Source organism: Lepidochelys kempii, chromosome 1 (genome assembly GCF_965140285.1).
Source record: "Lepidochelys kempii isolate rLepKem1 chromosome 1, rLepKem1.hap1, whole genome shotgun sequence".
NCBI classification, from domain to species: Eukaryota; Metazoa; Chordata; order Testudines; family Cheloniidae; genus Lepidochelys; species Lepidochelys kempii.
The window spans coordinates 226892941-226920231 of record NC_136380.1 but is presented as its reverse complement, the minus strand read 5'-3'; the positions used below and the strand labels follow the sequence as shown (position 1 = coordinate 226920231).

Sequence of the window (27291 nt, the reverse complement as noted above, 5' to 3'; positions counted from 1 at the left end):
CAAAGTTTTTAATTAAATTAGTGTTGGCCTTCCACCCTAAACAGACGATATACCTATCAGTGTTCTTTCCGAAACCTCTTGATGATCTGGAAGGAAAGTGTTTACATACTTTGGATGTAAGAAGGGGATTGGCCTTCTATGTAGACGGAGTTAGGTCATTTAGACAGTCATTTTGTTTCTTATGCGCTAGGGTGCAGGTCCAAGCAGTCTTGGCCCAGATAACCTCTGGATGGATCACATTCTGTATTACCACTGCTTACAAAGTGACCAATACACCTTCTCTCCAATGTCTCTCTGCCCGCTCAACAAGAGCTCAAGCAATGTCCATAACTTTTCTGAATGATGTACCTATCCTAGACATTTGCAGGGCTGCGACCTCGCACATAATGATGAATGAATACGTACATTCATTCATCATTATGCCATCGCAACAGCTTCAAGGGAGACTGCAAACTTTGGCCAGGTCATCCTTCAGACACTGTTTAAAAAGACTCCAAGCCCCATTGTTTATGATGCTACATGTGAATCGCCTGAGTGAAATACAAATCTATATCCACTTGAAGAAAGAACGGTTACTTACCTATCTTGTTACTGTTCTTCAAGATGTGGATGCAACCGTGTATTCCATGACCCACGCTCTGTCCCCTCTGCATCAGACTCTGAGGCTATTCTCCAGTGCGAAGGAGCTGTGGGGGGGCAGTGCTGCCCTTAAAGCCTTGGGAGGGGCCACAAGGAGCCACAGGGCACATGTACCACACTGACGGGTATTGCTGTGGAAAAGTTTTCTGGCTGTGGCATGCTGGGTGCACACACACCTGAGTGGAATACATGTTTGCATCCTCATCTTGAAGAACACAAGTTACAGTCCAGGTAAAAAACCATTCTTTCCAGGTTGAGATTGCATTGCCACTAGCTCTCTTCTGTTAAACTCAGAATAGGTAATAAATTAATTTCCTCAGCTAATCACCACTTCTGTGGTATCTCTAAAAAACCAGTAGCCCAAACTCTTCAGGGCTAATATATAACTCTAGTATGGCACAATATTTGCCTACTGAGCAGTTTTAATCTGTATGAGTTTTAATTCCTAAGAATATCTAATGTTGAGGATGTAATGTCAGTAATGTGTAGGATCAGAAACATATGTAACAACATGAGGGCTTTAAAAAAACAAATGGACAGTGTCATGCACATATTGCTAAAAATACACAAAATAATGGCAAACCAAAGTAAATATACAGTATAAAGAAAAAAAAAGACATTGTATTGAACTGTTACCACCTTTACATGGTAGTTGGGGCTTTGTGAAACTGTTGTAATCTACTCATAGGAAGAATTAAATAACTTGTAGTTCTTTGTAAAAGAATTGGCTTACAGTGAAGGACTAAAAGTCTGAGTGTCTACTACATGTGGTCAATCACAGTCTGTTGATCCAAACTGTGACTAATTGTGCCAGTAGCTGACTAGAAAACCTCTATAGTGGCAAAAAGAATTATCTTTCAAGTGACTGTGATACAAAATGCTTGAAAGGACTGGAAGACTTATGGGGAAAAGTGTTTATTTCTTTTCTTTGTGGTCCAATCACTTCTGTAAACGGAAGCGAGTCTTTTAATGTGGCATTTTGTATTTTATTCTTGGCCATAGAACACCTAGAGACTTGGATTATGAGCTGCAACTTGGCAGAAACAGTTTAGCAAGTACTGTACTTAAACTTTTCTAGTTTCTAGCCATATAGATCTGTTTCAAACAAGTTCTTTAAGAAGTTGAACTGCTTATAGTTTTTGTTCTTTATATTTTGATTTTCTTGGCGCTTCTTTTTATGTTTTAAGTCCGTGGCTCTCGACCTTTCCGGACTACTGTACCCCTTTGAGGAGTCTGATTTGTCTTGAGTACCCCCAAGTTTCACCTCATTTAAAAACTACTGGCTTACAAAATCGGACATAAAAATACAAAAGTATCACAGCACACTATTACTGAGCAGTTGCTTCCTTTCTCAAATTTACCATATAATTATAAAATAAATCAATTTGAATATAAACATTGTACTTACGTTTCAGCTTATAGAATATAGAGCAATATAAAACAAGTCATTCTATGAAATTTTCAAGGTTTTATTGACTTTGCCAGTGCTTTTTATGTAGCCTTTTGTAAAAGTAGGCAAATATCTAGATGAGTTGATATACCGCCTGTAAAGACCTCTTTGTACCCCAAGGGGTACAGGGTACATGTACCCCTGCTTGAGAACCACTGTGTTAAGTCATGAAGGGAATTTAAAACATTTTGGATTATAAATCTTTAAATGTTTTATGTAGTTTCCTGATAAGGCATTTCTGTGTCTGTTCGTACTGTGCAGTTCATACTACTTAAATTAAATAGCTGCTTCCAATTTCAGTGATATAATGGAATTAATATACAAAAGATGACACATCCAAACACATTGAAATAATTCATCAGAAAGGTGGTGAATGCATTTGTGTTTCCATGCCACACTGCTACTAATAACAAGAATTTAACAATATACCCTAGCAGAAGTTTAGTGGGTAAAATAAAAACACAGGGTAAAATTTTGTCCTCCTCCTGAGTCAATGGCAAAAATCCCCTTGAATTCAGTAAGGTCAAGATTTCACCCACATTTATCATATTAATTCAAGATAGCACAAATCTCATGGCACAGTTCAAGCTCATCTTTTTTCCCAGGTAGTTGGAATTGTGGGTTGGCAAATTATTCAAGGGTGATTTGCAGTGGGTTAACTTAAACAGCTACTTAAACTGCTGTATTTAGGATGAATGTATTGGCTATGTTGAGGAAGTCTAGAGCATTTGTATAAATCAAAATAAATATTGGGGTCTGTGAATTAAATAGCGGCAGGTCAGAGAAGTTATATAAATATGTGCAAACTAGCTATATCTTGATTATACCTTGTATATTTTAATTTGCTAAGAAGTGAAATTCTCACAAAAGGAACAAGGATTTACTCTTTCCATTTCTCCCTTCTTTATATAGAAGCTCTAGTGTGATAAAGATACTGTAATCTTCAGTTTCTCGCCTAACATTCATTAATTTGACACTTCAGAATGTACTGTTGAAAAGTCTAGACAACCCTGCCAAATCAGATCTACCATGCTTGCTGCATTTTTTCTTTTATGTCATTTCACAACAAACAGGCTCATGCTCTTATTTGTAGTAACTATGGAAACCTCAGAAGCTCTCTTTCTAAAGCTGAGTATACAATAAAGTGCTTAAAGTGTTGGAAGGATTAGAGACTTTAGAATATGTTTAATTTTCTCTCTATCTATCTTTGGAGAGGAACAAGAGGGTAATGTGCATATTAGCTGAGGGCTCACTTTAATCTCTGCTGACACTTAAGTCTGTCTAGGTTTGCACACAGCCATCCAGGGGTCTCTTTCTCAGCATGCTAACAAAGAGAGTTATCCATATTCATGACTCTGAATTGTACAATGGAAAACCTGTGTATGGAAAGGAGAAAGTTAAGCGCAAGTGAAAATATTATTGAAATCATTTTGCAGCTTTAAGTACAGTGGTCGCTAATGGCAAATCGTGTGATGATAATGGGTTTCATCAGATAATTTTTAGTGAAGATGTACTAGAAATTACATAGTCATGAATTAATTTGACATGGGGGCAATAGGAATAGATCATTTGTTCTAGAGTTAGCACACATTTTCAGGAAGTCTGATAAGGAATTAATCTTATTACCATCTTCATGTCCTGTAATGGCAATGCAAAGATTAATACAAATTTTAATTGTTTAAAAATACAGTAAATCTCATCTTTTAAAACAAAACAAACTAGAGTTTGGGTCAGAAACATTACTACTTAAAGAATTCACCACCTTTCTCAACGGATCTGCTCCCTATTAATGATCTACTCAGAGCCATATCTCTGATGGAACACAGTGGGTGAAATTCTCCTGCTATGCCATTGGCAGAGACAATGTGAGTGATGTCCTGCTTCACCTTGGGGGATCATCATGTTACCCTCTGGTTCTCCTTCTGGCCCTCGATAATGCCCTGAAATAGGGTAAGGAAATACTGCTGGACTGTGATCCTGATTCTCCCCCTCATCCACAGCATTCATTAGTTTGCATGCTTCACCAATCGATTTTGTCCACTGTTGTCATTAGTGCTGATGACAGAGATTTTCCTTCACATTTGGTTTTGTTTCCTTGGTATTTGGTAAACTTCTTCTATATACTCATCTAACTGCAAAATTTGGTAATTCACAGTGAGAGATGACCAGTTAATGTAGCTTTATATAACTATCATAATTTGTACAAAGAAAAGGAGTACTTGTGGCACCTTAGAGACTAACCAATTTATTTGAGCATGAGCTTTTGTGAGGTACAGCTCACTTCATCGGATGCATACCGTGGAAACTGCAGAAGACATTATATACACACAGAGACCATGAAACAGTACCTCCTCCCACCCCACTGTCCTGCTGGTAATAGCTTAATAATAATAATAATAATAATAAGCTATTACCAGCAGGACAGTGGGGTGGGAGGAGGTATTGTTTCATGGTCTCTGTGTGTATATAATGTCTTCTGCAGTTTCCACGGTATGCATCCAAGAAGTGAGCTGTAGCTCACAAAAGCTCATGCTCAAATAAATTGGTTAGTCTCTAAGGTGCCACAAGTACTCCTTTTCTTTTTGCGAATACAGACTAACACGGCTGTTACTCTGAAATCTGTCATAGTTTGTACATTCATTTAACTGTAATAATGACATACTCACAAGAGAGGAACAGTGGATATTCTTCATTACTGAATTCTCATTTCAAGATCTTTTTTCTCCTTTACGGTTCTTTGCCTACCTGCCCCCATGCTTCACCCCCAGTCTTGATTTCCCAATCCCTTTCTGGCCCCATACAAATCCATCCACTGGCCAGAAACTCGAAAATGAAAGAGGAAGGTGGTGGTAAGAATCTTCTTCTGACTCTTTTAGGGAAAGGCCCTAAAAACTGACATTTGTTGAACTTTTCAGTCTCAGTTCTCACAATGCATTAATGTAATAATAATAATACTTTGTTGAAAGGTAAAGTGCAGTTTTATTGATGCAGCACTAATTAAAATATGGGTATCAATCATTGCTGCTTGCCAAAAGATGTATAATTCTACGGCCTTGCTGGAGATTTCTCCTACTCCAATTTTAGGGATGCTATACACAGTCAATCATATGTGACAAATGAGCTACCACCTGATAAGTGTGTTTGTTTAGAATCCTTTGATTTATGTGACTTCAGTCTAGCTGCCTCTTTAGTCTGCCCTATCTAGCTGGGTACCCAGGTAGGGAGAAGAGCCCATGCTATTATTATTGTTAATCAAGTTTATTATGGTAGTGCCTAAAGACCAACCAGTAGTGGGCCCCATTGTGCTGGGCACCACCTCGTGAGTCCAGAGCCATCACTTGTTACCGGAAACCCTCTGACATCATGAATTACTCATAACCCCTTAGTTTAGATTAGAAACACAGTGCCTGTCCAGAATAGCTTACTCTCTAAGAATAAGGCAAGACACACCAATTGGGCACAAAAACCAGAGGAAACAAAGGAAACAATGAGAATTATAAGAAAATGCATGTTTGTACAGTGCCTAGCGTACTGGGGCTGGATACTCTAGGTCAGTGATACTCAGACTGAGGCTCGGAAGCCACAAGTGGCTCTTTGCAGGACATGATATTAAAACACACTGATTTAATTATTGACCAATCAGGATGCTTTTACTGTGTTATTAATCAATTGTGGTTGATATGATACTTGGTCAGTCATTTTGCTATGAGAATAATATATATTATATTAATTATTATATAGTACTCTCTCTCTCTCTCACATAAAATATAGTAAATGAAACAATGAATTCACACTACTGTGGCTCTTTTGAGTGATCGCTAATTTGGCTCCTGAACCACTGAGGTCTGAGTATCTCTGCTGTAGGTTCTATCACAACAGAAATAATTAATAATTGGACTTCCTTTCATCTTACGTTTTTGGCTGGGGTTCCTACCCTCCCGAGGCCAGATAGTTCCTCTCCTACAGCCACAGGCAAATGCCAATAGACACTCTGTTATGTCTCTGTACATAGACATGGTCTAGCCCAAAAGATATCAAGGAGATGAGTAAATTATGTGCATCCTTCTATTGCACGTGGAGGTACATGTTGCAAATAAGTGGTGTGCTACAGGCATGTCTTGCTACATGTGAAGCTTGTATGAAATTATTCAGAATTGTTTGTCTCCCATGTGGGTGTCTAGGAAAAGATACCATAACATAGCTTTTCAACTCCAGAATTGGGACTAACATCTGACATTTCATAAAAATGAATACTTTAGTTCTCTTGGAAGATGCCAGATTGATATTGCTGGGAATTTAATTCCTCTGACATGCCTGAATCCTAGCTGGAAGGGACTCACTTAAGAGTCAAATGGGTTGTCACTTGTGCCTGTTCAAACATTAGCATCTCTGCAGGAACTACCTCGTGGTCCTCTGAGTGTCAGTGGGTTTTATGATAGAGACCCAAGCACTAGGAACTGAACTTATATAACTTCGTCTAAAACATTGTGTTTCTTAAAAACAAGTCGCCTATGTTACTAACACCACCATTTATCATTTACGTGAACAATTTTAATACAAGTGTAATTGACTATTTATGTTTGTTTCCTTTTTTGAAAGTTTTCTCAATTTGTAAATGAAAATAGCCAATCAGCTTCACTGTTTCTTGTTTATAGTTAGTTTCATTTTTAGATTGTTTAGTGCACAATGCTGCAAAAACTGCAGTGGGATTTTTTTTAGCTTTGTGTTAGAAATGTTCCCATGATTTTCAATTAGATTTGGCTTTTTTAAAATTGTTTTTACAGAATCTGTGTCAACGGAAGAAGGGGGTGATTCAAGAGTGTCCCGTTTTTGTTTTTGTTTGTTTGTTTGTTTTGGTCAGTTAATTGCTTTTTTTTTTAATTCAGGATAAAACTTGGTTGGCTTGACTGAAGTCAGTGAGACCTCATGAGCTATGTTACTCGTGTATAAGTGTTCGCAGGGTCAGGATCGTAATTTTGAAGAATCTTTCTCTACTAACTTGCATTTTAGAAATCTTGGGGGGAGGGGGTTTCATTCCACAATTAAAATGAGCATTCTGTTTTGTCTGTAAAATGAGAAATTCCTTAATTCTCTTCTATAGTTGTGAATCAGTGGGCTGTGTATGCCATCCGAAATCTCACTGAGCAAAATGAAAGAAACCAAGAGGTTATTGCACAGATGGAGCAGCAGGGACTGGCAGACAATTCCATCCTCAAGAACATGGGTTTGGAGATTGAGAAACGAGATGAGAAGCTAATATTGAAATCTGTTCGAAAGAACCCAACTTCATGAGCAGCCACATGTAAACTTTTTGAGGATTGTCACCAAGTAGAAAGAGGGATATTTCCTAAATAATACAATATGAAGGCCCTGTTAGGATTTCCATTTTTTTTCCAGTTTAAGTTCCAACTGCTGGAAGTATTATGACCTTTTCCAGAGAAATTGTAAAACAATAATGGTCATTCACCACTGTGACACATGAACACCACAAATGCAAAAACCTTTTCAAAACTGGAGATTGGTGGTAATTTCATTAATTCTTTGTTTTGCTAGTGGAAGAGAGTCATGAAGCCGGGAAACTGATTAGTGGTTACTTATCTCATTTGTTATACCTGAAGATAATAATTGTTAAAAAATCACTGAGATATCACTTCTGTGATGTGTTAAAAGCAGCAGTGCTGAATCAGTTCTAACTAGCTAATTAGTAAATGTTGGTACTTAAAAAAATAAATCAGAATGTTTAAATATTTGTATTTATATAATATGACAGTGAGAGATTGGATATACATAAATACTCTCTGAATTAAACACATGCAATGCTGCCTTCTGTGTATTTAAATTATTCGTAAGTTATCTTTTCTATCTTGTTACTTTTAGTCTTTATGCTAAGTATGTTAAAAACAAAGTTGAAGCTGTTGTGGCAACAGATGCTGAATTCCTCTGCTCTGGGGCATGTCTGTATTTTGGAGACTTGGATGTTTATTTGAATTTTATTTGTTCCTTTGGATGGTAACTCAACCCACTCTCCTTTTATTTTGCACTTCTCATGGGTTTTCTGAACTCTGGCAGACGGCTGAAGAGGTAGTTTCTCACTGTGATTAATTCTAGCAGTTTCTTTTCACCCCTCCGCCTTTCCAAAACATTGACAAAACTCATTTCCAGTTAATTAATTCAAGAGAGGCTGAAGAATGGAAGGCCCTGCCTCTTCATTTTAGGTACCCTCCTATATTGTTGTTGGACCCAGCCACTGTGGAATGTGGCATGAATGAGATGGGTGGAAGAAAAAGTGCATGATTAACTCTTCTTGTTCTGAACTGTTGCTTTAGAAATTAAGGAACATGGCTCTTGATGCATAAAGCAGAACAAAAGTTATTACCTGATAATTTTTTTAACTCTGTATATACTACTGCTATGAATGAATTCTGTCTCACAAAAGAGTCAACTATCACTTCACTCATCACTTTATTTGGAATAATAAACTTTTGTCAATATAAATGTATTAGAGTTTAAACAACCATATTCAAAGGGAAAATGAATGTAGTTTTTTAAACTCTAAGACATTTATATTTATGCTTATCTGCATCCTAAATTATTGGGGGAAGCTGAAATCCTTCCATTTAAACACATGATCTAGGCATTTATAGTGCTCACCTGACATGGCCATAGAGCTGACTGGATGACATTATTGTCCAGCACCCAGTAGTGCACTCATTTTAGGCAATGTTTGGCTTTAGGCTGGGGGCTATGAGCTGCAGCCCCTTTTAGTTCTTTAGCCATTTTATGTAGTAAAGTGTCTAAAAACACAAAGATGATCACATGCACGAAGGTAGGACTATCACTTCTGTAGTTTTCAAACGTCTCCTTTCTAATATAAACACCAAAGGAAGAAAAGGTTCTCTTTGATTTCAAAAGGCCAAATGTGTTGCCTAAACAAAAACAACAAAATAATAGATATCTTATTTGGGATTTTTAAATGATGTGGCAGAAAAGTGTATGACAGCACACTGGAAGAATTTTTTTGAATTGCTTCATCTGTTGCATTCCAGTTTATAAAGGCTATATAGGATTCAGTACCATCTCTAGTTTAATGGCACAGGGAATACTTTTTGTGTTCTTTGTGGAGTCTACACTGTCAGTTCCTTGACAACTCCCATAAAATTTACACGTCATTTTTAGGCTGCAGTTTATCTAGTAGTTAAATCATTATTTAAGATCAGCGGTATGCAATATCATTCATAGCACTGAAATATGGCAACTCAGTTCTATCAAGCTGTTAAAGAAAAACTGTTTCAATTTTTAGGTTCTCAAAATAAAATAAATGTAATAAATGTAGTAGTGTTTTTCTGTAAAAGTAAATGGATTTAATCTTTAGGTTTTTTTACCTTAAAGAACTTTAATGAAGGATTTGTCAAAGGCACTAGCACTTAAAAATAAAATGGAAGTGTTTAAACTTATAATTCTAAAATCTCAGAAGATTTTCAGATTTCTTTTAACACATTTACAGAATTTACATTAGATAATATAATGCAGTGACAAAAATGTAAGATGAACAAAAATGCATCCTGGACAGAAAATGACCTTTCTGTGCAAACAAAAATGCAAAGGATTTCTTTCTATTCTGGGTTATAAAGAGTTAAAATCTTGTCCACAAAGCAAATCCAGATAAATCTTTGGTTGTAGAATAAGCAGTGGGAGTTCCCTTTTCCTTTTAACCAGTTTGGAATAGACACTTTTCTTAACTCAATGGTTTGTATGCCCACCAATGGAATATACACAAACCTATAAGTATAAGCCAAATAATAACAAACACAAATAAATAAAAGGGTTTTTTGTGGCATTACATAATGGCGTAATCGTTGTTTTCTAAATGAGAAATGTAGGGCTTTCATAGTATAAAACATGCTGATTACTGTATTGAGTGGCTGGCTTTTGATTTTCCTGGATGGATTAATTCTCAGAACACAACAGCTTCCCTGTCCTCCTCCAATGGAGTTCCAGCCTCCAAGAGATTTGTTTTCTATGCTAGGGGATTAATACAGCATATGAATCAGTCATTAAAAAAAGCAAGCCTTATTGAGTTTGTAGGGAGGCAAAGCAGTCAAATCAAGTCTTGTGATCATCTTATTGCTTTCAAGAACTTTCAGACAAGGCCTATTTATTAAAAATAAAGTGGGATTTTCATAGTAGTGAGTGGATGGATTTTAACAGGGTTTTTTGCAACTTGAGAGAAGTAGATTTGAATGTTTTCCAATTTATTTCTGAATTGTATCCTGGATCATCTAATAGTGTTGATGTGTTCTATATAATATGTACCTCATGAGTATTAAAAAAAAATTCAGATTTTTAATGTAATGGCCACAACATTTATTCAATTGTTTGTCATTTTTTTTCTTGATATATTTGTTTGACCTTCCAAATAAATTAATCTCACTGAGCTGATAAAAGCAATTAAAACTGAATTTAGGTTCATTTGTGACAAAAACTGTTTTAAAGACTTGAAGTCCCTCTTCTCTATGGTTTTTTTTTTTATGGTGACGTAGTTTGATAACCTCTTACAATATATTGTCATTGTAGTTTGACATCTCAAAATACATGAATACATATAAAACCTGTCATATAAGGCTGTAGAGAAGAACTAAACAATATATATTTCCCTCTTTCTTAATTGTAAATGGCATTCTGAATATACAAATTATCTTTTTTCAAAGTTTCAGTAATTATTCATTATAGAGTGCACCTCATGTTTGCATTAGAAAGCGCCAGTTATTAAAATAACTTGTATATTTGAGATTGAGATTGTCTCATGGGGTACAAGTGTCCGTGGTATCCGAGGCAAAAACCCTAATTTGCAGAGTCCCCACACTGCTGTCCAAGGTTCTGATACTGTCCACTGCTTTTAAGAATAAGAAATTTGTAATTCTTTATAAGATTTAAAATATAGTGATTTCAGATTTTTATTTGGGCTTTCCCAGTATCCCTCAGCAGTTGATTCACAGTGTGACATGACTGCAGTTCAGTAAGAATACAAATAGTATCTTTTAATGCAGACACAAAAGTAGAATCATTCTTAATCGCATATGAAAGATCTGTAGGCCATTGTGGCCAGCTCCCCTATAATTAATTACAAGAGAGTAATTTATAGCAGGATATGGTAGGGATGGCTATATCTAAGGTTACCTGACACTTCCCATTATCTGACCCTGTTTTCCATTGTTTATAACTTTGCCAAACTTTAACCATTCAGGCTAAAATTTTCCATGCAAGGTGTCTGCCTTATGCTGAATTTTTATTTATTTATTTTTTGGAAGTGTCTAATAAAATGGGTCAGCCATTTCCAAGAACAATTAGGGAAAATTTTTTGCCCATGCTAAAATATATTCATGCAGTTGTTTTTTTTCTGGTAAAAGGCCAAGTTATATAACCCTTTGGAAAATCTCAGTTCACACATGCTGGTTAGAGTTCAGCAGCTAAATTTTCTAAAGAGTCCATCTGGATTGGACATGCTCCCACCCAGAGCTGCAAGGGCAGAGCAGGACACTTTTTCCAATTACTGCTATACTGTCTTCTGCAGGCCACTAGGATCCGGGCCACAGGAACTAACAGCAGGGTGGCTGTCCATCCTGTGTTTTCAATGCTCCCTCTGCTGGTATTCTTGTAGTGTGGAGGAGACAGTCATTTGACTCTCATGCAGAGAGGACAAAACTGGACTTTGGAGTGGGGAGGCAGCAAAGGAAGAAGATTGGGACAAGGAACTTGGGAGGAGGCTGGGCTGGGAGACTCAGACTGGGAGCCAATCTTTCAAAGCACCTGCCCTTGTTTCGTATTTCTCCTTAAACCCAATTTGTTGCAAGATTCTGTCAGTCTTTCTTCTGATCCTTTCTTCACTGTCCCTTCCAGAAGTATTGTGTACTGTCTTGTGTATCTTAAGTTGTAAACTCTTAGGGCAGGGAACTTTTCTTAACCTGTTTGTAAATGGAACTGTGTTAAGTGATTTTTAATTACTCTCTTTACAGGCACCTAGAGAAACTGCTGTCCAAAGGCTTCCTGTCTGAATGGTGTCTACTACACAGACTAAGACAATTGCATTGTCACAGAGCAGGTTTCTTCTAAAACATGATTTTGAACATAATTGACTTTTTGTAGTTCTCTTAACTGCCTTGTGAAAAGCAAGGAGACACTTCCCCATCTGCTACTATAGATTTTCAGGAGTTTGTAACCTAGTCTCCTAGTTTAAGAGGCATATATAACTTGGAAAAGACACTTACTTTCTTTAGGTCAATTATAAAGTTATGTAATTTCATATTTGATGACCAAACTTACTTTTTCTTGTCAGTTGAACTCACGAGACTGTTAAAATTCCTTCACATTTACATCATGTCTTTCATCTAAATAAATCCTGAAGCACATTAAAAACTTTACTGAAACACATATGTTACGGATGCAGCATGGCAGCTCTATAGTTAAGGCGGTGCTGTATACTTCGATAAGGAATTAAAGCTCCCTGTTGGTATGTGTATATAGTGTATCCTTCTAAAATTTACTGCATGTAATCTTTAAGCAGGGAATGGATTTTCTGAGAATTTACAAGTAAATGTGTTAAGTTACAGTTGCTGTAAAATTGGTTCTTTAAAAAACTTCTTGTTCAATCACACTTTTTTTTTTTTTTTGGTGGACTCCCACTAGCAAATAAATTCTTGACTTCTAGTGTTTGAAAATTGACGTCAGGGCTACAGCAAAATCTAAGTCATAGATTTAAGCCTGCACTTAAAACCATGCAAGCTGACTCCTGTACCCATGCTGAGCCTCATTGAAGACCAGATGGCTCCCTTCAGACACAGAGGTACCCATGTGCAGGATCAAGGCTTTAATGTGTTGCTTTTGATTTATTAGCTATGAGAGAGAATTCTATCTGCCACAATATTTACTGACTAATATTTCCAGTTAATAATATTTTAATTGAATGTATCATTAAATGGATACTCCAAAGGCTAATATTTATTTTACAGTATTTGTTTCTTGCCCTCATCGTTGTGAAGAAAAACTTGAGAGTATGGTGCATAATCCAGTGCTGTCTTTGTTTCTGCAGACAGCCTGAAACATACTCTGAGTAGTATGAATTGCCCCATCCTCAATGGTGGTATCAACTGTGAAACCTAAAGATGGCAAACTAAATATCAGTATTGTTAATTAGCTGATAATTTTAGCAGAAATCTCCTGCTAATGATACATAGATATAACACATAAAGATATCTTGATATTTACACTTACTACAGGAAATTAAAAAGATTTTGATATATAAATAATGTACTTTTTCCTCCCCTATTTACAGCCCTTACTCTTTTGAGTACAGAGAATTTTCAAGTAAATCTGTTAATTGGTTGGAGTTATAAGCATATTGCAATCACTCCTTTTTTCTTTAAACCCTGCCAATAAAAAAATTGACATTTGAGAGCTGAAAATAACTTACTTAAAATATACTACATGGGATCTTTTAGTTCTATTAATATAGAAATATTCTATTTGATAGTTTTAAAAGTCATTTCTATTTATTTTTTGAAATTTATTATACAATTGTTAATCAAATTTTACATGAAATCAATTTAGCATCAAGCATCACAGCATACATTCTAGTTTGTGTCCTTTACCTCTGACGGAATGGGTTGTACAGTTAACTTATGCAGAATTTGGAGAACAGACAGACATCTTCTTTCATGCAAGAATTACATTATGACTGAAGCACTTACATGATCGTTGCTTTACTGATTGAACTATAAGCAAGGACCCACCTCCACTAATTTGTTATGGCCTTTCCATACATTTTTCAAATTTAATTAGGAACCAATGTTCTGTTTGGGGTGATGCCAAATAAGGTTAATAGATGGGATGAGGAAACTCAATTTTCAACATTACCTGTGGAATGGCGACAGCTCTATCATGATATATATAATTATAGTATTGTAAGATCTGAGCTAAGTCTGCATTGCTATTTTGAGTTCTTTAATGTATGTAGTGAATCAGGTGGTGGGATGGACCAAAACGCATCATCATGAACCAGTGGCTTAGGGCACTGAACCAAGAGTCAGAAAACATAGGGTCTATTTCCAACTGTGCTGGAATTGCTGAATTGCTGTGTGACCCTGGGAAAGTCATTCCTCCTCTCCGTACCTCAGTTTCCCTATCTGTTAAATAGGGATGATACCGCCTTCTGTCTACCCCAAATTAAAAAACTTAGTAAGAGAATCAAAGAAGCGCCACCATTGCTAAACAACAAAGTAAAAGAAGTGATTAGAGGCCATTAAAATTGGAAGTCAAATTCTACTGAGGAAAATAGAAAGTACTGTAAACTTTGACAAGTCAATTGTAAAACTGTAATTCGGCAGGCCAAAAAAGATTTTGAAGAGCCACTAGCCAAAGACTCAAAAACTAACAGCAAAAAACATTTTAAGGTACAACAGAAGCCTGCCAAACAAAGTGCTAAAGGAGCACTCAAGGTAGACAGGGCCATTGCAGAGAGGCAAAATGAATTCTTTGCAGTGGTGTTCACTACAGAGGATGTGAGGGAGATTCCCACATTCTTTTTAGTTGACAAATGGGAACTGTCCCAGATTCAGGTGTCAGTAGAGGAGGTTTTGGAACAAACTGATAAATTAAACAGTACTAAGTCACTAGGACCAGATGATATTCATTTAAGAGTGCAGAAGAGATTCAAGTATGAAATTGAAAAACTATTAACTGTGGTATATAAATCATTTAAATCAGCTTCTCTACCAGATGACTGGAGGCTAGCTAATGTGATCTTTTAAAAAGGCTCTAGAGGCAATCCTGGCTATTACAGGCTGGTAAACTTAAACTTCAGTACCAGACAATTGGTTGAAACTATGGTATAGAACAGAATTGTCTCACACACGAACACGATTCGTTGGGGAAGAATTGACATGGCTCTTTTAAAGGGAAATCATGCCTCACCAATTTATTAGAATGCTTTGAGAGGGTCAACAGATATGCGAACAAGGATGATCCAGTGGATATAGCATACTTGGACTTTCAGAAAGCCTTTGACAAGGTCCCTTCCAAAAGCTGTGAAAGTAAGTAGTCATGGGGTAAGAAGGAAGTCTTCTCATGGATCAGTACCTGGTTAAAAGGCAGAAAACAACAGTTAGGAATAAATGGTCAGTTTTCAGAATGGAGAGGGGTAAATAGTGGTGTCCCCCAGGGATTTGTATTGGGACCAGTGCTGTCCAACATATTCATAAATGATCTAGAAAAAAGGGTGAACAGTGAACTGGTGAAGTTTGCAGATGATACAAAACTACTCAATATAGTTAAGTTCAAAGGCGACTGTGTAGAATTACAAAGGGATCTCACAAAACTGGATGATGGGCAACAAAGTGGCAGATAAAATTCAGATAAAATGTTGATAAATACAAAGTCATGCACATTGGAAAACATAATCCCAACTAGACATACAAAATGATGGGGGTCTTGTCATAATATAAAGGGAAAGGTAACCACCTTTCTGTATACAGCATCACACAGATAGAGAGAACCCTCCCCCCCCCTTCCAGCTTTGAAAGTATCTTAGAATCATAGAATATCAGGGTTGGAAGGGACCCCAGAAGGTCATCTAGTCCAACCCCCTGCTCAAAGCAGGACCAATTCCCAGTAAAATCATCCCAGCCAGGGCTTTGTCAAGCCTGACCTTAAAAACCTCTAAGGAAGGAGATTCTACCACCTCCCTAGGTAACGCATTCCAGTGTTTCACCACCCTCTTAGTGAAAAAGTTTTTCCTAATATCCAATCTAAACCTCCCCCACTGCAACTTGAGACCATTACTCCTCGTTCTGTCATCTGCTACCATTGAGAACAGTCTAGAGCCATCCTCTTTGGAACCCCCTTTCAGGTAGTTGAAAGCAGCTATCAAATCCCCCCTCATTCTTCTCTTCTGCAGGCTAAACAATCCCAGCTCCCTCAGTCTCTCCTCATAACTCATGTGTTCCAGTCCCCTAATCATTTTTGTTGCCCTTCGCTGGACTCTCTCCAAATTATCCACATCCTTCTTGAAGTGTGGGGCCCAAAACTGGACACAGTACTCCAGATGAGGCCTCACCAATGTCGAATAGAGGGGAACGATCACGTCCCTCGATCTGCTCGCTATGCCCCTACTTATACATCCCAAAATGCCATTGGCCTTCTTGGCAACAAGGGCACACTGCTGACTCATATCCAGCTTCTCGTCCACTGTCACCCCTAGGTCCTTTTCCGCAGAACTGCTGCCTAGCCATTCGGTCCCTAGTCTGTAGCTGTGCATTGGGTTCTTCCGTCCTAAGTGCAGGACCCTGCACTTATCCTTATTGAACCTCATCAGATTTCTTTTGGCCCAATCCTCCAATTTGTCTAGGTCTTTCTGTATCCTATCCCTCCCCTCCAGCGTATCTACCACTCCTCCCAGTTTAGTATCATCCGCAAATTTGCTGAGAGTGCAATCCACACCATCCTCCAGATCATTTATGAAGATATTGAACCAAACTGGCCCCAGGACCGACCCTTGAGGTACTCCACTTGATACCGGCTGCCAACTAGATATGGAGCCATTGATCACTACCTGTTGATCCCGACAATCTAGCCAGCTTTCTACCCACCTTGTAGTGCATTCATCCAGCCCATACTTCCTTAACTTGCTGACAAGAATACTGTGGGAGACCGTGTCAAAAGCTTTGCTAAAGTCAAGAAACAATACATCCACTGCTTTCCCTTCATCCACAGAACCAGTAATCTCATCATAAAAGGCGATTAGATTAGTCAGGCATGACCTTCCCTTGGTGAATCCATGCTGGCTGTTCCTGATCACTTTCCTCTCATGCAAGTGCTTCAGGATTGATTCTTTGAGGACCTGCTCCATGATTTTTCCAGGGACTGAAGTGAGGCTGACTGGCCTGTAGTTCCCAGGATCCTCCTTCTTCCCTTTTTTAAAGATTGGCACTACATTAGCCTTTTTCCAGTCATCCGGGACTTCCCCGGTTCGCCATGAGTTTTCAAAGATAATGGCCAATGGCTCTGCAATCACAGCCGCCAATTCCTTCAGCACTCTCGGATGCAACTCGTCCGGCCCCATGGACTTGTGCACGTCCAGCTTTTCTAAATAGTCCCTAACCACCTCTATCTCCACAGAGGGCTGGCCATCTCTTCCCCATTTTGTGATGCCCAGCGCAGTCTCCTCATTGGTCAGTTTGGTCAGGTGCCAGCTAGGTTATCTTAGCTTCTTAACCCTTTACAGGTGAAAGGGTTTTTCCTCTGGCCAGGAGGGATTTAAAGGTGTTTATCCTTCCCTTTATATTTATGACACGCCCCCCCAAATCACAGATAGGATGAAATGCTGGCTGTGATTTCTTCCTGGAGCTCTAGGAGAAAACGGAGTCAATAAGACACAGGCACCTCTAAATATACTACCAAGTATATAAAGACTAACAATATTTTCCACATCTCAAGGATGATTTTAACCAGTTGATTCTGGGAAACTTTCACGGGAGAAAGCCATTGTGTTAGAAGCTCCTGAGATGTGTTGTATGTCGAAATCAAAATCTTGGAGAGCTAAACTCCACTGAATACGTTTTTTGTTATTTCCCGTGGCGGTATGAAGTCACTGTAGCGTAGCATGGTCGGTTTTCAGGTGGAAATGCTGTCTCCAAACTTATGGGCATAGCTTTTCCAGAGCGTAGACAATGGTGTAACATTCCTTTTCACTGATTGACCAGTGGCTTTCCCTCTCAGACAGCTTCTGTATACAGTGCTATAAAATCTCTCCTGACCAGAGGCAAAATCCTTTCACCTGTAAAGGGTTAAGAAGTTAAGGTAACTCCACTGGTGGCTGACCCAAAATGGCCAATGAGGGGACAAGATCCTTTCAAACCTGGAGGGGGGGAACAAAGGGTTTGGGCTATGTGTGTGATGCTTTTGCCGGGAACAGATAAGGAATGCAGCCTTACAACTCCTGTAAAGTTAGTAAGTAATCTAGCTCGAAAATGCATTAGATTTTCTTTTGTTTAATGGCTTGTAAAATAAGCTGTGCTGGAGGGAATGTATATTCCTGTTTTTGTGTCTTTTTGTAACTTAAGGTTTTGCCTAGAGGGATACTCTATGTTTTGAATCTGATTACCCTGTAAGGTATTTACCATACTGATTTTACAGAGGTGATTCTTTTACCTTTTCTTTAATTAAAATTCTTCTTTTAAGAACCTGATTGCTTTTTCATTGTTCTTAAGATCCAAGGGTTGGGTCTGTGTTCACCTGTACCAATTGGTGAGGATTATATCAAGCCTTCCCCAGGAAAGGGGGTATAGGGCTTGGGGGGGATATTTTGGGAGAAGACGTCTCCAAGTGGTCTCTTTCCCTGTTCTTTGTTTAGAACGCTTGGTGGTGGCAGCATACAGTTCAAGAACAAGGGAAAGTTTTTTACCTTGGGGAATTTTTTAACCAAAGCTGGTAAGAATAAGCTTAGGGAGTTTTTCATGCTGGTCCCCACATCTGTACCCTAGAGTTCAGAATGGGGAAGGAACCTTGGTCTAAATTAGCTGTTGCCACTCGAGAAAGTGATCTTGGAGTCATTGTGGATAGTTCTCTGAAAACATCTGTTGACTGCCACTGCACGTTCAGAAAAGCTAACAGAATGTTAAGAACCATTAGGAAAGGTAATACCATGATCCCACTATGTGAATAGACAATATCATGATCCCACTACATGAATCTATGATGCACCCACACTTTGAATAGTGTGTGCAGTTCCCGTCTCCCCATCTGAAAAAAGATATATTAGAATTGGAAAAGGTACAGAGAAGGGCAACAAAAATTATTAAGGGTATGGAACAACTTGTATATGAGGAAAGATTAAAAAGACTGGTATGGTTCAGCTTGGAAAAGAGATGACTGAAGGAGGATATGAAAGTGGTTTATAAAATCATGACTGGTGTGGAGAAAGTGAATAAGGTTAAGGAAGTGGTGTTTACTCTTTCACATAACACAAGCACCAGAGGTAAAACAAACAAAAGGAAGTACTTCTTCACACAACGCACAATAAACCTGTGGAACTCTTTGCCAGAGGATGTTGTGAGGGCCAAAACTATAACAGGGTTCAAAAAAGAACTAGATAAGTTCATGGAGGACAGGTCCCTCAATGGCTATTAGACAAGATAGTCAGGGATGCAACCCCATGCATTCAGTGTCCCTAGCCAGAAGCTGGGAGTGGATGACAGGGGATGACTCACTTGATGTTGCCTGCTCTGTTCATTCCCTCTGAAGCACCTAGCATTGGCCACTGTTGGAATCCAGGATACTGGGCTAGATCAACATTGGTCTGACCAAGTATGGCATTTCTTTTGTTCTTGAAGGTGCTTTGATGCAACATCTATGGATGAAAAGTTCAATGTAATAGTTAAGTCATTTCGCTATTAAAAGTAAATAAGACAAGCTGAATCAGGGATGGGGGTAAAACAGATTTAAACCATTTGAATAGTCTGAACAAAAACATTTAGATAATGGGAGAGAGAATGCAAAAAGATGCATGCAGATGCAGATGCATGCAGATATAAAAGAAAAAATACAGAATGGAGGGGGAGAGAGAGTGTAAAGAAAACCTCTGGAGCAATAATAAATTGTTGGGGGAGAAGAAGGGTTTAGAAAGTTTTGTTTATTTAACATTTTCTATCTCTAAACAAAGGGGAAAATTGAGTTTTTCCTAGCATTTGTGGAGGGGGCAATATCCTCTATCTGATCCCACCCCTTTCTTGACCACGCTCCCTTTGCATACCACCCTCACTTGTGTTGGAAAAGTTGAGAAAGATGTTGGCTGACTTCAAGTGAGTTCATCAATGGACCCATAGTACCGGATATGCCCAAGTGAGAGCACTGAGGAGTGGAGAAGAGAAGATCAAAAATACAGGAGTAAAGAAGCTGGGGCTATTTTCCACATTGTCCCCCCTCCTGTCCACTTCCTTACGCTACCTACATTTCCAGCCTTGCCTACCCATTTGTCAGCTTCTCATACAATCATCATGATGGCTTCTTCCACAAGGCTTGCATGGTGCAATTATCCCAAGCTCATCTGCAAGGCCCATCCCTCCTATAGATCCAATTCTAACATGCTGCTTACAGTGAATCAAGTTGATTGGTATATAAATTGAGTATTGCTGCTCCCCTTCCCCTAACCGCCCCCTCTATGTCTGTCCTTAAATTAGTAAGCTCATTAGAGAAGGAACTACCCCTTCTTTGTCAAAATGTTTCATTTGAAATGCTTTTTTTTAATGAAAAAACATTAAAGTGGAAATTTCTGCAGGAAAGGTACATTTTAAATTAATGTTTTCATTAACCCACTTCCGTTCCCTCCCTAACCCATCCTAGCATTTTTCAAATTTAAGGTTTTTTTATTTTTATTTTTTATTTTATATTCCCCCCTTCCCCACCTCAACAAAAACAGAACGTTTGAAGAAACATCTCAACTGAAACAATTTTTTTCCTACTTTTTAACTAATTTTTTCACTGGAACAAAAAGCATTTCCCAACTAGCTCTATTGGAATGTACTGGGCATTTTGTGAGCTCTGCCTTAAATAAAGAATAACAGTGTGGGAAAGCCCCACCTCCTCCCAGTAATAACTTTCTGATTTCACTAACATCTGTGAGAAATATCATTCCAGAAGCTACTCAAAGCTTGGCAGCTAGGCCAGCATATTTGACCATTTAATTTTTACAGTTTAAGAATGGCAGATGTGGGTATGTAACATCATTAGGAGTCTCCAGATCGTGTCATACATTGTTTATATGAAACTGTGAAGGAGTTACGTTTTGGAAAGATGCTTATTGCTAGCTGTGATGCAGTTCTTTTTAGACACAGAATATATTGCCAGAAAAGTCTGTTCTGCCTGAGTGTGTCGCTCTGTGACTGATATTATTTCCTTAGGTGTAGTGCTGCTGCCTACTCTACAAGCTGTAGTCTCACAAGCAAGCAGATACTACATGGTGCCAAAACATTACAAGGGAGTCTATATGTCATAGCTGTTACCCCTACTCTGTGCCTGCCTTATCTGTTCGGACTGTACAATCTTTGAGGCAGAGAGTCGTAGCTGTTCTGTTTATGTAGTGCCTAGTGCAATAAGGACTCCATCTCCGTTGGGCCATAGGCACAGCTCTGATCAACGTGATTAATTTTATCTGCATGCATTTTAAAATTATACTGTAAAAAAAAAAATCTTCCCAAAACATATTCAAAAGCCATGGCCTAGTCAACTATTTAACATTAACAGAATGTGTGTAAGTAAAAAGAAAATCCGTTTTCCCGCAATCTGTATATTCTGCGTTGCCAATATGCCAGTGTGGAGTCATTCAGTGTAATAGAGTACTCCAGGGGTTAACGCATGTATTTTGATATCAGAACAGGCTTTCTTTATATTTTCTTTCGTTCTTTATTCCCCCCCCCCCCCCCCCCCCCGTTTGGAGCTTTAAGCTTTCTAGTTAAGCTATTGTGGTGACTGTTAAACAGGTGCGTGCTTTACAGAGGGCCTTATTCTGTGGTTTCCATTGCAGTCTGTGGCCTTCTGAACTCCCCTTTGCTGCCTCCTTCCCCCTCAATAATTTTTTATGAATGATAGCTTTTCAACACCCTGGGAAAAGCTTGTTGGGAAAAACACTCTTCATGGGGCGCAGTCAAATCCTACACATTTCTTCAAGGGAATTTTATGAAAGGAGTAGGACTGTGCTGCAGGTATGACGTATGTTTGGAGCTTTTCTCCTCCTCCTCTCCTGCCTTTATGATTCACTGTGATAAATCTTCTTTTTCATTAATGCCAACAGACTGTCTCTCTGCAGGTGCTTCTCAATTAAACTCTAGTTTGTTTAAAAACTTGAGCTTGTTTAGCTGAGCTCCTGTTGAGAGTTGTCAGATCCCAGAATAGGTGACAAAAATAGACTGTTGGAGCTTTAGTGTCGTATTGAAAATACTATTCTTCCAGCTGGCAAAGGGCAGTGACATCTCTTATAGCAAATCTGTAATGTTTGAGAAGCTCTGGGTGGAATGCTAGGGAGTTGTAGCTTGCAGTTTGGGGCTTTGTTTAATTTGCCTCTGGGAAGATTATTTGTTTGTTTTCTTCCCCTTCAGTGCAGTAAAGAGAGATATTCATTTATTAAAGTTTGCTTATTCTTAAAAATCATCTCTCTCTCATTAGTACCCTAAAGTTGTATCTAAGAGATAAATTAAGACCACAAAAAGGGCCTTTTTATATGCAAGCCAAGCTTTATCTTATTTTACTGGGAAAAATTTATTGTCAGTGAAGATTGAGTCCTGTTTGTGATTCTTTTTTTTTTTTCCTTTCCAACAGCAAAAAGGGAGGGAGGGGAAATTTACTTTTGGGTGATCTGATTTTTATCCTGCCCTCCAAAATATGTATTTTTAGCATTTTGAACACATGTAATGTCTGGAAATTGCTTTTAGATATTGCTTACCACAGCATTTTATATAACTGTAGAGGGTGGACTGGATGACTCAGGGGACCGATAATTGGATATGGAGCCTTTTCACCTCCAAGTCACTGGTTTCAATCTAACCCAAGTTGCTAGCGACCTAGTGGTTACCCTCAGATGGCTGTTTAGTGGCCTATCTGAAGTGAGTTGGTGGTCTCAGTCCAGCTCTGAGCGAGTGGCTGTCCACATCACAGAAACCACTGTCACAGTTAGTACTAATTAGCAGCCTTGTTGGCAGTATCGGTGGTGAGGCTAAGAATTGAGTTGGCCACTGAACTATCCTCTTGCTCTAGAGGTGGTCTCTCCAAAATGGAGTTGAGGCATACCACTATCAAGGTATTGCAGCAGAAACTTGTGTTTGACCCTGTCTGAGTTGTACATTTTTTTGTGGGTTTAAAAAAAGTTTGCCTTCCTCATTGTCAGTCTGGCACCAGTCCCCTGTTTGTCCTTCTTTCTTCCCTGTAATCGTTCTTCTCTATGTTCTGTGGCCCTTACCTCACCTGAGGGGGTGGGACTTTCATTCGTGCCTACCAATCCCAGTTAGGCTGGCCTCTTTACACCAATACTAAACAATTTAGAAGAGATTTTTATTTTATTTTTTTTATTTTAGCAGCTGCACCATTTGTAGTTAAAGTTGCTGCAAAACAATGTCCATTCTAGCCTGCTGTTTTTATACAAACATCTTTCTGAAGCATTTACTTTTTGGGTTGACACTTTTCATGTTTGATCTCTGCTGGAAGAAGAATTTTTTGTCAAACTTTAAATATGTGACTGTTTTGGAGGTGTAAAACAAACCAAAAAAAATTTTTTTAACCTTGTATTAAATAACCCTGCAGGAATCACTGTAACTAAAACATGGCTGAACTTCAAAATTACATCCAGATCTGTACATAGATGCATCTTTAGGCCTAGAAAGAATCCTACAGATATTAATGGGCTCCTGCACTCAGGTGGAAAAGTCTGTTGGCAACAATCCAGTTGCAGGATCAGGGCCTTTGTAGGTAAGTAGGCTGTAATGAACATGATTTGCTACATATGAAAAAAATTGCCTTGAAATATGGGACTACCCATGCATAGCTGAAAAAAAACCTACTTAAAAGAATAGTGTCAACACCAATCTAGCCCAAATGTAGATTTTTTTTTTTAATGTCACTTTTACCAAACTAAGCCCAACGGAAAAGTCTCTGGATTTTTTTAGGTTTCAATGAAAACAGCTTTTTCTAAAGAAACATCCATTTCCCTGCAGTATTTGGTGCCCAAATATGAAAAGTGAAACTGACTATAAACAAAGTTGACTTATCTAATTTTCATTGGCTAGCCTGAGAGAAATGCAAAAAGAAATGAGACAGGTTTGGCAATTACCTGCAATATCTTTGGGAGATCTTACTGTATTAAGTCTCTGTATCATTGTAGGCCAAGGATTGTATGTAATTCCAAGGTGGACAGTAAGCACAGTCCCTCCAGGAACAGAGAACAGTTGGGGGTGATTAGTCAATGGTTCTCAAACCTTTGTATTGGTGACCCCTTTCACACAGCAAACCTCTGAGTGCAACCCCCTTATAAATTAAAAACACACTTTTTTATATTGAATACTATTGTAAATGCTGGAGGCGAAGCGGGGTTTGTGGGTGGAAGCTGACAGCTTATGACCCCCACGTAATAACCTCACAACCCCCTGAGGAATGTCAACCCCCAGTTTGTGAACCACTGGCTTAGGCAAATTCAGCTTATAACCTCTCCAGAGAGGTACCATATACTAGTGCCAGAGATGGTTCTCCTATACTAGTTCATACTAGATTCTCCAGAGGCAAACAGATCAAGACAGGACTTGGATAAACAGCCTGAGTTTAAATGGACGCAGGGCCTTCATCCTGATCCAGCAGACAGGATGTTCTGTCCAAGGGAGGTGACAGCAATCCTTAGGGAAGAGTTGGAAAGACTGTCATCAACCAGGCCCCTTGTGGAGATGCGGGAAGGGGAGTGATCTCTAATCAGTTTATTAGCATGCTTGTAGGTTATTTTATTGTTTTAATATGTTTTCTCTGTCACGCCTTTATGTTTCAAATAAATGTGCTTGCTTAGAAAGAGCTGTGTGGTAACTTAAAACCATGGACAATTATGCTGTTTATCGCCTCTTAGGAGAAAAGAAAAGCAGGCCTGTTTAGGCAGTGTGACTTGCTTACTTACATTGTAGGTAGGGAACTGTGCAGCCAGGAAGAACGCTAGTCAGGATGGGGAGACTCAAGAGAGGTGACAGCTGAAGAGCCGGGAGCCTAGAGTGGGTGTCCTGGCTGAACCACAGAGAGGAAATACAGGTGCAGTTCCCCTGAACTGTGACAAATGTCATAAAGAATGAAAAGTACAGTGGATTTTTAACACTTTCAATTTTAGTAATCTATGGCCGTGGTGGCCAAACTGTGGCTCGCGAGCCACATGTGGCTCTTTTTTACCATTAAAGTGCAGCTCGTGGAGCTCCCCCTATTCCTCCCCTCCCCCATTCTCCACCTACCAGACTGGAGAGGGTGAGCTCGGGACCTCTGCCTTGCAGCAGGGTGGTTGGGTAGGGGCTTATGCCAGGTGGGGAGGGAGGTCTCAGGGCTCCAGCCCCACATGGAGCATCTGCTAGGGCTCAGGCCTTCAGCAGGAGCATGGCTGAAGCCCCAATAGGTGTGTCCCAGCTCTTGCACTTCTGAAGATTGTCGTATGTGGCTCAGATAGCCAGTAAGTTTGGCCACCCCGAATTAAGGTGTTGGTAGCAGGATAAAGAAATATTTTTGCAGTGTATGATTTATAAATTGACAGTTGCCTTTTAAGCTGTTGATGTGGTTTCATTATATGAGCACACAAATGTGGGGGTGGCACTCATGTAAGGCAGTTAATGGCTTGATTATGTAGTTACAGGAATATTCAGGCTGTCATTCACATAGAGGCAAACTGAAAGTTCAAGAGTCATAATAGCATCAGAACAAAAGGTGGTGGCCGGGTGTTCTGGGGGAAAAGTGGGAGAACTTATGGACCATAGTGAGTAGGGGGCACAATTTGGGAAGAAAAAGAAGAAACAGAGTTCCCTGGGAACACTTTAGGACAACACTTTAAGGATGAGGGACAACAGAGAACCTAGGGAGAGGAGATGGGAGAACTTTTGGGATAAGGGAAATGAGGATTTTTGGGGAGGGCAAGAAGTAAAGGTAGGTCTTCGAGTGATTGCTCATGAGTATTCCACAATAGGTGTGCGTGCACCGGTGCCAGAAGTTTTTCCCCTAGCAGTACCCATAGGGGAGCGCCGCTGGTGACCCCTGGAGTGGCACCTCCATGGCGCGGTATAAGGGGTGCTGCATGTTACCCCCACCCTCAGTTCCTTCTTGCCGCCAGTGAAGGTGTGTCGAAACTGCTTTGCTCCAGCCTTGCTGTAGCTCGTCCCCAGAACTGCTTGTTCGTTCAATGTTGCTACCTGTAGGTAGGTAGTTTAGTTTAGTTTAGCTAGAGTGCCTGGGCCGGGGCATGCCCCGTATCCTGGGTTTTAAGTCGTGTGACGCTTGTAGGCAATCTATGCCCATGAGTGATCCGCACGTGGACTGTTTACACTGTTTGGGGAAACCCATCTCGGCTATCGCTGCAAGATTTGCAAGTTGTTCAAGCCTCGGACCAAGAGAGAAAGGGATATTAGGCTCTGGGCTATTCTGATGGAGTCGGCGATGACCCTGGCTCTGGCATGCCGCTCCAAGTCGGCACTGGGCACCATGGTGTCGGTGTGCGGCGACCCGTCGGTGTGCGGCGACCCTTCGGCGCCATCGACTAGTCAGCACTGCTCCCCATCCACGGGAAGAGGCCTTCTTCGCCACGGCACCAAAGTAAACCTGGGACAGAGGCTAGACCCATGTCGGGCAGCCCTCGATCCCCACCGGCCTCTAGGCCTCCGACTCAAGTTGAGCAGAGTAGCCCAACCCATTCAGAGCAGGCCTCCCCGGATGTCTGGATGCCCTCCATGCCAGAGGCTCTGCAGGCGGCCAGGGATGTTATGTCCATGCCGGTACGAGGAGCACCACCGATGTCGGCCCCGCGCTACAGAGGCAAGCTGCTGCTGGGATCCCTGCAGTCGCCCCGGTTCTGAACTGGTCTCGGTCAAGGGAACGTTCCTGATGCTGTTCGCCATCCAGAGACTGTTCAGGTCAAAGTCCATGTGGATCTCCCTCAATGCCCACCAGCCTGTCTAGTTGGGTTCTGTCCGATCGGGACTGTCAGCAGCGCTCCACCTCAAGGAGCAAACACCAGTGGGACTGAGGCAGACGATGCCAAAGGTCCTCGCCTAGGAGGGGCTATCACAGCTGGTCCTGGCACAAACATCGACATCATTCCTGTTCGTTGTCCCACTCCAGGACCCTGCCTTGGCACCGCCGTCGCGGGTCCGTCCGCCGGAGCTGATCACGGAGCAGCTGTTACCGACAGTACTGGTTCTCCACGATCGCGGTTCCGTGGTCAACACTGCTCCCGGTGCCGCTGCTTCTCCCAATCTGGGAACAGCAACAGGTCGTATGTCAGCCCGGCTTCCCTTCGTAGTCATCCATCGATGGGCTGGGCCAGCCAGGCCAAGCAGCCAGCTCTGCTGGTGCCACAGCAGGTGCAGTGGACCTGGGCCCCATAGCTGACCCAATGGTACCAGTGGGCGCCATGACTCCCAACGCAACCCCCAGTGGGGGCT

General features: G+C 40.0%; 1 protein-coding gene across 6 annotated transcripts in view; it reads left to right on the top strand.

The window, feature by feature from the left end:
• Positions 1–27291, top strand: part of ATXN10 (ataxin 10) — a 338097-nt gene that overhangs the window by 146662 nt on the left and 164144 nt on the right. For 3 of the 6 annotated variants that reach the window (XM_073315935.1, XM_073315878.1, XM_073315889.1), the window contains one exon: positions 7191–10443. The exons of 1 other annotated variant lie outside the window; for it this stretch is intronic. In XM_073315935.1, the coding sequence (XP_073172036.1) occupies positions 7191–7381 (191 nt within the window). In that variant the 3' untranslated portion in view covers positions 7382–10443. Of the gene's footprint in view, positions 1–7190; positions 10444–12102; positions 16135–27291 lie in introns of those variants that run through there. 2 more of the 6 variants (XR_012155465.1, XM_073315943.2) reach the window with 2 other exon arrangements.